The sequence below is a fragment of the Chionomys nivalis genome, chromosome 18 (genome assembly GCF_950005125.1).
Source record: "Chionomys nivalis chromosome 18, mChiNiv1.1, whole genome shotgun sequence".
Classification (NCBI taxonomy): Eukaryota; Metazoa; Chordata; class Mammalia; order Rodentia; family Cricetidae; genus Chionomys; species Chionomys nivalis.
The window spans coordinates 11,281,451-11,294,436 of NC_080103.1; the positions used below are offsets into that span (position 1 = coordinate 11,281,451).

The 12,986-nt window shown below is 45.0% G+C and overlaps 1 protein-coding gene and 1 non-coding gene across 3 annotated transcripts; both read left to right on the forward strand.

Annotated features, from left to right (window-relative positions):
• The first annotated feature begins 8,409 nt into the window (after positions 1–8,409).
• Rbm8a (RNA binding motif protein 8A) lies at positions 8,410–10,648 on the forward strand. 2 transcript variants are annotated; one of them, XM_057793549.1, is made up of 6 exons: positions 8,410–8,529; positions 8,960–9,019; positions 9,126–9,203; positions 9,561–9,697; positions 10,194–10,330; positions 10,442–10,648. In XM_057793549.1, the coding sequence occupies exons 1-6, from the start codon at positions 8,463–8,465 to the stop codon at positions 10,485–10,487; spliced, it is 525 nt and encodes a 174-aa protein (XP_057649532.1). In that variant the 5' UTR covers positions 8,410–8,462; the 3' UTR covers positions 10,488–10,648. The 2 variants fall into 2 exon arrangements, with proteins under 2 accessions (XP_057649532.1, XP_057649533.1); XM_057793550.1 differs by having other exon boundaries at positions 9,129–9,203.
• Positions 8,757–8,893, forward strand: LOC130890258 (small nucleolar RNA SNORA2/SNORA34 family). Its single transcript, XR_009058704.1, has one exon. It is a non-coding gene; the product is annotated as a small nucleolar RNA SNORA2/SNORA34 family (small nucleolar RNA).
• Positions 10,649–12,986: the final 2,338 nt, after the last annotated feature.

Sequence of the window (12,986 nt, forward strand, 5' to 3'; positions counted from 1 at the left end):
TTTGGGGATGTAGCTACCTTTGGAGTATCACTGTTCCAGCTGGGAGCTTCGTTGGCTCCGGCACCTTCAGATGAAGCATAGGAGTCATTCCTGTAGCACGGTACACTTGATTAAGTGTTCGCAACTCTTTTCCTTAAAGCAGCCAGCCCGCCAGGTGGTGCTCACACCTTTAATGGCAGCACTCGGGAGGCAGAGACAGGTGGGTCTCTGTGAGTCTGAGGCCAGCCTGGTCTACAGAGCGAGTTCCAGAACAGCCAAGGCTACACAGAGAAACCCTGTCTCAAAAAGCCAAAACCCAAAACAAAGCAATCAGATGTGAGTGTGATGACTGTAGCCATCACTCTGCACTCAGCCGTCTGTGAAGGAGGCCAGCCTGGACCACACAGTTCCAGGTCAGCGTGGGCTCCAGGGTGTGAGGCCGTCTCAACCCTCTTCTACATAGGGGACAAGGGTCGGACAGGCGCGTGCGCTCCCCCCCACCCATGTTTGCTTCCTCCACACTGAAATGGGGTGAGTGTCGAGCTCTGGCTCGAGGTGGACCTTCTGACGATCCCCTCCTGCTCTCTTTCCTCCTTCCTTGCCTCCAAATGCTCCTTCGTTTGGGGGCTTCCCTACCTTATCCAGAAGGAACAGGCGATCTGGCTTCTTTTTGTTTTATGAGACATCTCACTAAGTAAGTAGCCCTGGCTGGCCTGGACCTCCTCCTGTAGATTAGGAGAGCTTCATACGTGTGGCAGTATTCCTGCCAAGGTCATGGGCATGTGTCACCATGCCTGGCTTGGCTTTTATTTTGAAGTTACTCCTGAGAGACTGCTCAAGAACAAGAGAATTCTAAACCCTGTTCATATGGACGGTGGGGACACACACACGACACAGACACACACACACACACACACACACACACACACGACACAGACACCAGTCCCTAAACTCTTCAGGCCTTATCGCTACCTTCCAGCCAAGCGCTTTCTGCTGTAAGAGGAGCCTAGGGTTTCGGCTGCTTACCTTTACCATTCCGTGCCTCTTCTCTCTGCCCATCATATGTGGTAAGGCCACACACACACACGCTTCCTCTTCCCATTTCATTTTGTTTATGTAGCCCAGGCTAGCCTCAAACTCTCCTTGCAGCTGAGAATGACCATGAACTTCTGAGCCTCCTGCACCCACCTCCCCTGTGCTGAGATTACAATGGAGTACCACCTCACCTGCCTTAACCCTTCCTTCAATAGTTGGAAGAAGTGTTCTGCTCTTTAGAAACTGTATCTGGTCTGTGTCGTGAGAACCATGTTCCTCTCAGGCCCACCGAGTTGTGCTGTTTACTCTTAGATTCTCATTTCCTGTGTCTTCCTCCTTTCCCTCCACATTGCCTGTGAGAACGTGAATTGATGAAACTTGGATGAGAACATGGTTCTTCCTAAGTGGAACCTTGGGCACCTGCAGGAGAGGAAAGAGAACAAGGTACTTGTGTGTGCAGAGAGAGAGATGTCCTGAAGGCAGAGGAGACTTTTATGGAGTAAGCTGTTTCCCCTGTTTCCGTGATCTCCACTACACTGTATTATTGTTCACTTTCTATCATTTTAATGCTACTATAATCTGACTTCCCATTTAACAGTTGCAATTTGTTTTTAGATTAGGAACTGGGCCTGGTGATGCAGGTCTGTAGTCCCAGTTACTCTGGAGGATAAGGCAGGAAGAGCGAATTCAAGGTACATCCCAGCTAGAATGAGTTCAGAGGCAACCTGGGTAGCTTAGCAAGACTGTTTCAAAAATATGAAGTAAAAACAGGGCTGGGGAATAGCTTAGCAGCAGGGTTGGATGGGCTTGTGGAGCCTGAGTTTAATTTCTACTGCTGAAAGGGTGGTGGGGGAGAGTGGGAGATTTGGGGGGGAGAGGGGAGGAAGTAGATTAGATCACAGCTCACTTGGCAGGAGCAAGGTGAAAAGCAGCTTTCTTGCTTTTGAAATCATCTTTGTGACAAGGACACACGGGATCAGGTTGTGAGCCCAGGGACAACAGTATCCGTGCTGAGAAAAGGGTTCCTCCATTCCTCTAGCCCTGCCTCTTTATTTCACAAAGCAGACTGGGTCGGAACAGAGGCTCCCATATTACACGGTCGGTGCACCTGTCTTAAATTGGTATCTATAACCCAGAAGTCACGAACTCGCCCACTTCTCCTGTGCGCCGTTCTTTGTGTAAATGTGTTAAGGGGTATGCGCTTGGGGAAGAACTGTCCTTGCACCTCCTGGATTCATTATTTTTCTTAAAAACACAAGACTCCAAAAAACATGAGAAAACTTGTTCTGTCTACTTTTGATGTTGAAGATTTTAGTTATCTTTTTGGTACTTTCTATGTATTTTATATGTAAAATTTTACACAATTAAAAATGGGTTTTTGTCTAGTAAGCCAGAATGACTTTTTTTTTTCTCCTGTGATAGGATCTCGTGTGGCTTCCAACTTGCTGTGTATCTAAAGCTAGCCTTGAATACTTCATCCTCCTACCTCCACTTACCAAGTAATGAGATTCAGGGCCATGTGCCACTCAGCCTGACTGCTGTTTTTTCTGTTTGGTTTTTCGAGACAGAGTCTTACTGTGGAGCCCTAGATGGCCTGGAACTTGCTATGTAGATCAGGATGGCTTCAAACCTGCAACGACCTTTATGCCTCTGGAATTAGAAGCATGTGTCACCTCCTGCCAGAATGGCAGGCAGTTATCAGAGGAGCTCCAACATGGCCTCTTGCACCCACACATAAACTGACAAAGGCTTTGAGGCTGACATACTGCCGAGAGAAGGCAGTTGTTCTCCTTCTCCAAATAGTAAAGGTGCCCGGATTTTGTCCATGGCCCCTTCTCAAGCTCATTCTCACTATGGCAATTAAACGCTATATGTATGATTCTCAAATACATCTCTTCCATCTCAACTTGTTTGGAGCTTTTATGTCTGTTTTTCTACATACTGGCCATCACTATCCAGACATGACATGACACTGTGAACTCACATATCCATGATGAAACCTGCTTCTCCACTTGCTCCTCCTTGACGTCCTACATCAATTACAGAACTGCCCTTCACCTCGTTATTTAAGGTCTCGCCTCAGCTCTTCCCCATCACCATCCCTTTAGTCACTGCATACAGAGTTACATTCTATATGAATTCCAATCTGGTTTGTTCGTGTTTCCTGCTTTATTCCGTCCTTCCTCACATCTGCGCTGGACCACTGCCACGGCTCCCTAACTGACCTTTGTACTCCTGCTCTTCTCCCGGCATGGCGGCTCTGCTCTTCTTCAAACTGTCTCAGCTTCCTTTGCCTGTAACAGCACTGCCCAAAGCTTTATACGTGAGCTTGAGGTGGACTGAGGTAGGAAAAAGGCAACTATTAGATACTGATTTATTAGTGACTTGATTACGGTACTGCTTGTACTACCTATTAGCCATCATGACTCACTTGCTACCTGAACAGAATGACCTGGATAAATAGCCCAAACAGTGGGTCGTTGCCCATAACAACCTGCTGAGTGCCTGTGCACTTCTGTGAAGCCTTGCTTGCTTGCCTGCCCCGTTTGTGGACTGGCCCTGGACGGAAGCCTTCCAGGAGCTACGCTGGCTTCAGTCCACTGTGGACATCTCCTCTCTCCCACTCTCATTGGGGTTGAAATGCTTATTCCATAAAGATTCAGCATTGTATTCTTCAACAAGCTCTTGGTGTCAGCTGAGATGCCTTTAGTGGTAGATGGACCAACACATTAAAAACAACAATAACAACAAAACCCCACATTCTCAGGTATTCCAAACTGGTCTTGAGCTCTTGGTATACTGGAGGTTGATCTTGAACTTCTGAGCCTCCTGCCTCTGAGAGCTGGGGGTACAGGCATTGTGCGAGATAGGGGAAACACTTTTTTTTTCTTTTCTTTTTTAGAGACAGGGTTTCAGAGATCCACCTGCTTCTGCCTCCCGAGTGCTGGGATTAAAGGCTTGCGCCACCACCACCCAGCTTGCAAAACACTTTTTACATTATATTTTTGTGCAAATTTACTGTAGAAAATCTTGCTTTTCTATTTATAGTACTGTGATTAAATGTCCCTTTAGAGCAAATTTATTTATTTATTTTTTAAAATATGTATTTATTTATTATGTATACAATATTCAATATTCTGTCTATATATATGCCTGAAGACCAGAAGAGGCCACCAGATCTCACTACAGATGGTTGTGAGCCACCATGTGGTTGCTGGGAATTGAACTCAGGACCTTTGGAAGAGCAGGCAATGCTCTTAACCGCTGAGCCATCTCTCCAGCCCCTAGGGCAAATTTATGTTTTAAAATTTTGTTTAAGAAAAAAAAATGCCAAGCAAAAAATAATTTAGGAGCTATGGTGGGGGGTTTCCACATGTTAAAAGTCATAAATACAGGGCTAGAGGAAAGATTGCTCACAGGTTACGAACCCTTGCTGCTCCTGTAGAGGGCCTGAGTTGGGTTCCTGGCACCTGCACTGGGAAGTTCATAGCAGCCTGAAATGCCAGCTCTGATACCCTCTTTTGGCCTCTTCAGGCCACTGTACTCAGGTTCCACCACCACCCGGATACAAACAAGGCAGGCTGAGGTAGCTTGTGCGGAGGTACACAGATCTTTTTGGTTTCAAGGCCAACCTAGACCATATTGAGTACAAGGCCAGTCAGGATTTGTGAGACTTGTCTTAAACAAATAAATCTTTAAAAAAAAAAAATCACGGGGCCGGAGAGATGGCTCAGTGGTTAAGAGCACTGTCTGCTCTTCCAGAGGTCCTGAGTTCAATTCCCAGCAACCACATGGTGGCTCCAAACCATCTGTAAAGAGATCTGGCACCCTCCTCTGGCGTGTGGGTATAAATGGAGGCAGAAAGTTGTATACATAATAAATAAATCTCTAAAAAAAAAAAAAAATCACGAACACTCAAGATGTCTGAAGAGTAATTTCTTATTTAGGATTAAACTACACAAACCTTTAGCATGGCAATATGATCCTAAGCTGCCATTTACAGATTTATTTCCCAGACTCACAGCTTTAAGCATACAGAATTCCTTTTCATTTTAAAATTAACTTTTCTTCTTTACCATGGGACAGGGCACCAGGCACCAGTTTTAGAGATAATTAGAAAGAAGCATCTTTACTTCATAAATTACACCGTAATGGGAGGGGGGCAGTTGATAAACAAGTTAAAAACAAGACAAGGCAACGGAACATCCTTTTATCAATTCTAAGAAGGAAAGAAACCAGAAAGCAGGGTAATAAAAACGCCTTCAGTAAGAGTATTGACCCCTAAAGGATGAGGCTGGGCCATCCACGCCAAAAACCTGGAGGAACAGCATCAGCATGAAAGCAGGCCAAGTGCTCTACCACCCTAGCTACATCCCTGCCTTGGGGACCAAAGCAGGCCAAGTGCTCTACCACTGAGCTACATCCCTGCCCTGGGGACCAAAGCGGCAAAATCCTGAGATGAGAAAGACTACACCATAGGTAAGAGCAAGTGTAGGGAAGGATCAATAAGCTAGCCTGGTCTACACAGGTAGACCCTGCCTCAAACTAAACAAAAACGAAAATACCCATATGTGATGGCTACTCCTGGGTGTCAGCTTGACTGTATCTGGAAAGAACTACAGTCCAGAAATGCAGGATACACTTGTGATCCAGGATCTTGAGGCAGGAAGACATGACTTTGGTCTCGATCTTGAGGCAGGAAGGCGGGTGCACCTTTAATCTGGGCCACGCCGTCTGCTGGAGGCCTGTATGAGGACAATGCGGGAAGGAAGGCTGTTCTTCATCTGTTTGCCCTCACCTGTCGCCCATCCATTCCTTCTCAAGATCCCAGCAGACCAGCCGAGACCGCCAGCCTCGTGGGACTGAGCAGCTCCTAGATTCTTGGACTTTCATAACTGGCCATTGTTGAACTGCAGTCTATAAGTCATTCCAATATGTGTGTGTGTGTGTGTGTGTGATTATCTTTATACTCACACACACACACACACACACATCTCTCTCTTTCTCTCTGAGAGAAAGATTCATTCCTAAGTTCTGTGACTCTAGAGAACCCTAATACAATTCAGAAATGAAAGACACACTTGTAAGATATCTTCTGCTTGAAGTGGGTGAATCCAGTTTTAGTCCAGACCCTTGAGGGAGGATGCATATTTTTGATCCCAATCGTGAGGTGGGAAGACAGACCTTTAATCTGATCTGTCTGCTGGAAGTCTACATAAGGACATAGGAAAAGGAAGCTCTTGCTTTTTGCCTGCTTGCACATCCATTCCTTCGCTGGCATTGAGCCTGCTTCTTCCAGATTCCAGCCTATACAGAAGTCCCAGCTTTGGGGGACTGAGCAGCCATTAGATTTGTGGACTTTCCATTCACAGCTACTCATTGTTGGATTAGCTGGACTGCAGCCTGTAAGTCATTCCGATAAATCTTGTGTGTGTGTGTGTGTGTGAGAGAGAGAGAGAGAGAGAGAGAGAGAGAGAGAGAGAGAGAGAGAGAGAGAGAGAGAGAGAAGTCATTCTGTAAGTTCTATGACTCTAGAGAACCCTGACTAACCCTGACTAATTCAGCATACTACCTTCAAGGATGGTAAAGCTGCTGTTTTGAGGGCTCTGATGCCTCCTTCCCTTCTTGTCTATCTTTGGCTTGTGCCATGCTGGTGATGAAACCAAGGGTTTCATAAATACTACTGTAATACATTTATCAATTAAGCAACATTCTTAGCTCTACAAGACTTACCTTAAAAAAAAAAAAAAAAAAAAACTGAAGCTGGGTCCCACCAGCAGACAGATCCCTGTGTATTTGAGGTCAGCCTTGGTCTACAGTGAGACTCTTTTTCTCTTCTTTCTCTCTCTCTCTTTTTTTAATCCCAGGCTACCTGCCTCAGCCTCCCAGTGCTGGGATTAAAGGCATGTAAAGGCATGGCTGGTCTACTAGTTTTCCTAAAATTCTGCACCAGCGGCAGTTTTTGAGCAGGTAATGTTGATTTAACTTATTTATTTATTTTAAATATTTATTTATTATGTATACAGTGTTCTGTCTGTATGTGTCCCTGCAGGCCAGAAGAGGGTACCAGATCTCATTACGGGTTTTAAGCCATGTGGTTGCTGCGAATTGAACTCAGGACCTCTCAAAGGACAGTCAGTGCTCTTAACTTCTGAGCTATCTAACTCTCCAACCCCCAACTTATTTATTTTTTAATGCTTCTTATGAAGATTGGAGCCGGGCGGTGGTGGCGCACGCCTTTAATCCCAGCACTTGGGAGGCAGAGGCAGGCGGATCTCTGTGAGTTCGAGACCAGCCTGGTCTACAAGAGCTAGTTCCAGGACAGGCTCCAAAACCACAGAGAAACCCTGTCTCGAAAAACCAAAAAAAAAAAAAAAAAAAAAAAAAAAGATTGGATTGCTTCTTTAACTAGGATATATATGCTTTAAGTTACTTTTTAGTCCTAACAACATTTACTTATTTATATATATGCGTGTGTTTACGTCTTGCATGAAGGCAGGCATGTGGAGGTCACCTTGCAAAAGTCGTTTCTTTCCTTCCACCTTGTGGTTGCCAGGGATTGAACCCAGGGTGTCAGACTTGGCAGCAACAGTCTTTTCCTGCTGAGACATCTCATCGATGCCTCGCTGTTTAAGATTAAAAACAAATATTTAATTCAACTGCCATTTTCTAGTATGGAATGGGGGGAAGGAAAGTAAGCCTTTAATAAGGAAATCAACACGGTTTTATAAGGATTTCTTGTTAGTTGAAGGTTTTAGGAGAAAGCCATTGAATTTGTCCCAAAGCGGAAGCGCTCACAACCTGCTCAAGATAGCTTGTAGGAGCACTTCCGGCACCATTTTATTTGACTTTATTATATTTTTTGAGATAGGGTCTCATCCTGTAGCCTTAGAGCTCGGCGTGGTGGCGCACGCCTTTAATCCCAGTACGTGGAAGTCGGGAGCTGGTGGAGCTCTAGGACTTCGAGGCCAGCCAGGGCTACAAAGAGACTGTCACAAAACAAAACACGCCAAATTATGAGGCCTTGACTGGCCTGGAACTCACCACGTAGACAGAGATGGCTTTGAACACAAAGCGATCCACCCGTGTTCCCGAGTGCTGGGATTAAAAGCGCGCAGCCACGACAGGTTTCCAGCTCCACTTTAAATTAGGTCCGTCTACATTTGAGACTTTTCGCCACGCCGAGGGCGGGGCTTGGGGTCAATCTCTGATTGGCTAGCCTGACTGATGACGTTGTTTCCCCCCCCCCCCCCACACACCGAGGGCGGGATTTGTAGCCAATCTCTATTGGCTAGCCTTACTGGTGACGTTTTCCGCCACCACACCGGGGGCGGGATTTGGATCCAATCTCTGATTGGCTAGCCTGACTGGTGACGTTTCCCCTCTGCGACAGTTTCCCGAGGTGCCTCGCTCCTAGCGGCACGGACGAGAGCTCCGAGAGAAGCAAGATGGCGGACGTACTGGATCTTCACGAGGCGGGGGGCGAGGATTTCGCAATGGATGAGGATGGGGACGGTGAGGAGAGTGGAGGCGGCTTCAGGAAGAGGGGAAGGAGCGAGAGAAGAATGAAATAGGAGAAACTTCTGGGGTGCATGCCCGTGAACTGTGTCTCCACTGGAGAGACTCCGCCCCCTTGGGAAGGAATTAGAGGTGGAACCGGGAAGGGACTGAAGCTGGAGTCCCTGTTTTATGCTTCCAGATAGTCTTGGGAACGAGACAGGTTTTTAAAAATGACTCTTATATTGGCCCTGAATCAAGGCCATCAGTTTGCTGAAGCTGTTGGTTTCAAGCAGGTGCCTAAATAAATGTCTTTCTATGGTCTGTTGGCCATTTCAGAAAATTTAAAATGTTATGGTCAATTCATTAGAAAGAAACATCTGGGGGAAAAAAGGAAAAAAATGACTCTTATTTTTGTTGCTTCTTATTTTCTAATCTGGAACTCTAGAGAGCATCCATAAACTAAAAGAAAAAGCGAAGAAACGGAAGGGCCGCGGCTTTGGCTCTGGTGAGTGTGGGGAACAGGGTAGAGTGGTCTAATAGGTAGAAGTAAGGATCCGGGGGGGAACACATATGAAGGACAGTTTTCGGTGATCTGGTATGTGTTCTTTTAGAAGAGGGGTCCCGAGCGCGGATGCGAGAGGATTATGACAGCGTGGAGCAGGATGGCGATGAACCTGGACCCCAGCGCTGTGAGTAAACAGGACTTCTGGGAGTCTGTATTGGCATTTAAATGGGAATAAAGTTTAGCCAGTCTCTCTCCCTTTCTCTCTTTTTCTCTGTCAACAGCCCTGGCTGACCCACAACTCTTTTTAGATCAGGTTGGCCTCCAACTCTCAGAGCTCTACCTCCCTCTGCCTCCAAGAGTGCTGGGATTGAAGGCCTGTGCCAACATGTCCAGACTTTTTTTTAGGTTTTTGATACAGAGTCTCACTTGGTAGCCCTAACTGACCTAGAAGCTGCTCTGTCCCAGAGCTCCCAGATCTGCCTGCCTCTGCCTCCTGAGTTTTTTCTTACGTGCTCATACAACACCTTCCCTTACCCAACAGCTGTTGAAGGTTGGATTCTCTTTGTCACCGGAGTCCACGAAGAAGCCACCGAGGAAGATATCCATGACAAATTCGCTGAATATGGGGAGATAAAAAACATCCACCTTAACTTGGACAGGCGCACTGGATACTTGAAGGTGGATTTTTTTGCTTCCTTCACTCATAACTCTTAGCTACATTGTTTGGTTTGTATTTGCTGTGGTTGGCCAAGAACAGGGATTAAGTGAAATGACATGGAAATTGACTTTGTTACCCACAAGAAAGAGACAAACAAAACGGGTAGGTTGCGTGTATAATGGGGATGTATGATGTACTTTTTGCTGTATAGACCTGGTAAATTTTTCCGGTTAAGTATGCAGATCAGGGCTGGAGAGATGGCTCAGAGGTTAAGAGCACTGCCTGCTCTTCCAAAGGTCCTGAGTTCAATTCCCAGCAACCATGTGGTGGTTCACAACCAACTGTAATGAGGTCTGGTGCCCTCTTCTGGCCTTCAGGCATAATGCAGAAAGAATATTGTATACATAATAAATAAATAAATATTTTTTTTAAAAAAAAGTATGCAGATCAGCTTTAAGGAAGAGGGTACTTGACAGTTGGTGAAGTATACTTTTGACACTTCTGTATTTTCCCCAGGGATATACTCTAGTTGAGTATGAAACATACAAAGAAGCTCAGGCTGCCATGGAGGGACTCAATGGTCAAGATTTGATGGGACAGCCAATCAGTGTTGACTGGTGTTTTGTTCGGGGTCCACCAAAGGGCAAGAGGAGGTAAAATGGAGGGGGGTAAATATTTATGTTGGTTTAGGGAACATGAGCAAGATAAATAAGAATTTTTGTATTGTCCCTCTGACGATTCCCCTTCTTTTTCATTTTTCTTAGAGGTGGCCGAAGACGAAGCAGGAGTCCAGACCGGAGACGTCGTTGATAGATCCTCCGTTCCCCGGGTGGTCTCTGCCCGACCATTTGGTTATACTGCCTTGCATAAATAGGGCCAGGGTAGAACTTGTGTTTATATTTAATTTCTTACCTAATCTTCTTAGTATTGCTTTGAGTTAAAGAAATAAATGTTCCATTTTGTTTCCTACATTTAAACATACTTTGCTGTTCTGAAGACTGACGAGCTGTTTGCCATAAGGCCTTCTGAGTCATTGGGAAGATGCTCCTGTCTGGAGGGAACGCTGAGTTTCTAGAAAGGCTCAGGTACAGACTGCTCATTTCTTCTTTGAAGACAAGAGAGCAAGGGTAGTGAGAATTTTTTTAAATTTTTTTTTATGGCATTAAGGAGTGATTCTTATTTACTCTTACCAGCAGATATTAGTGCTTCTCTGTCAGACAGAGTCTTGTGTATTCCAGGAAGGCCTTGAACTCATGGTGTAGCTGAGGATGACCTTGAACTTCTGATTCCTTTGCCTCTGTCTCCCAGGTGCTAAAATTTCAGGCATGGGCCCCGTACCCAGTTTATGTGGTCCCTATAATTAAAACATGGGGCTTTTGAGTGTGCTCAGCTTGCTCTGCCTTATATGGTGCTGAACATGAAGTTTGTTAGATCCTACAACACACACAAAAAAAAACCACGCTTGAGTACTGTGTAACTGCACTTCTAAAAGACACTGCAGCCTGTCAGTGGTGACATACACATTTAACCCCAGCATTCGGGAGGCAGAGGAATCTCTGAGTTTGAGGCCAGCCTGGTCTACAGAGTGACTTCCAGGACAGCTAGGGCTACACAAAGAAACCCTGTCTAGAAAAACAAAAGAAAAATTGATATAGCTGACCCTTAACATAGTTTTTAGTTGAAATAATTTTTTTGATATGTGTATAATAACTTGGTGGAATTTTTGTTGTTTTAAAGTCTGTGTGGGTCACTGGTCACATTGGCCTCAGACTTAAGATACTTCTGTTTCTGTCTCCTCAGTGCATAATGGCAAATATTAAACAACATTTTTTTTCAGATGATGCCCTTCCCTTTTGTTTGGTAAATTGCTGGGGGTTTGGATTGGTTAAAAAAATACCTTAGATTTGCAGGGTTAGATGCCTTGGCTCTTTCTGGTAATAGATATCTAATAACTATTAGTTAAATAAAACTAGATATTCTGAAGTATTTGGGAGAGTGAATTGAGCAAGCATGAAGGACTTTGGGAAAATTGTATCTGCCAGAAAGACATTAGCTAAACTATTTGTATATGATTTGGCTATTCTGAATTATTTAGGAAAATCTTCTATTAACTGGATGTTCTTTTTGTTTTGTTTGAGAAATATAAAAGTAGCTTAGAGGGGTAGGGGTGTGGTTCAGTTGGTAGAATGCCTGTCTACTATGCATAAACACTGGGTTTTGTTCACCAAAACCACAAAATGGACATGGGTTCGGCATGGTAGCACATGCATTTAATCCTAGCACTCTGAAGGCAGAGGCAGGCGGACTTGGATAGCCAGAGCTGCTATGCAGAGAAATTCTGTCTTGAAAATCAAAAAAAAAAAAATATATATATGGTGCCTTCTACCTATAATCTTAGCACTAATTTAGGAGGTGAAGGTTGAATAATCAAAAGTTCAGTTCATCCTCACTCAGCTACATGGCCTGTTGGCAGGTCAGCCTGGGTTCTGTGAGGTCTTGTCTCAGGAGGAGGAGGAAAGGGGATTGTATGGCCTTCTAACTTTCCTTTCTCCTACAGAACTTTACCATGTACTGTAGAAACCCTCCTTTTAACTACTATGACTTTGAAACTTGAGCATACAGAAATAATTTCTTACCCTTCCTAATTCCATTCTTTGTGTCTGGATGTATGCCAGGTGTCCCAATAGGGTTTTGGTTTTTCAAGACAGTTTCTCTGTGTAGCTTTGGAGCTTGTCCTTGAACTCGCTCTATAGACCAGGCTGACCCAGAGCTCAGAGATCCATCTGCCTCTGCCTCTTGAATGCCAGGATTTAAGGCATGTGCCGCCGCCACCCGACAATTTTTTTAATTTAATTTAATATTTAGTTATTAATTATGAGCGTTTTGTTTTGTCTCCATATGTTTGTACAGCATATGTGTGCCTGTTGCCTGAGCAAGTCAGAACAGGGCCCAGGGCCCCAGCTCCTCTGGGACTAGAGTTAGAGATGGTTGTGAGCTGCCATGTGGGTACCCAGATTGAATTTATGTCCTCTGAAGAGTAGCCAGTGTGAAGCCTGAACTCACAAAGGTATAAAAACTGGTTTATCAAGTGGTGCAGTGAAATGGACAAAGTCACAGAGTAAGGCTGAAGCAGCCACTGATCCCTGTGCTGCCTCTCCACTGTTTAGGTCTCCGACCATGCCCAGCACCAGCCAGAGCAAGTGGGCCTGTGTGCTTTTCCCTCCAGCTTATCAGTCCTTAGGTAGCACACAAGGCTATTGGGGGAATGAATTCTTATAACTCCACTGCTCTTAACCACTAAGCCAACTC

Coding starts and splice junctions, on each gene's coding strand:
- Rbm8a (XM_057793549.1), top strand. CDS start 8,463: ATGGCGGACGTACTGGATCTTCACGAGGCGGGGGGCGAGGATTTCGCA. Junction 8,530..8,959: donor AATGGATGAGGATGGGGACG/GTGAGGAGAGTG, acceptor CTGGAACTCTAG/AGAGCATCCATAAACTAAAA. Junction 9,698..10,193: donor GGCGCACTGGATACTTGAAG/GTGGATTTTTTT, acceptor TATTTTCCCCAG/GGATATACTCTAGTTGAGTA.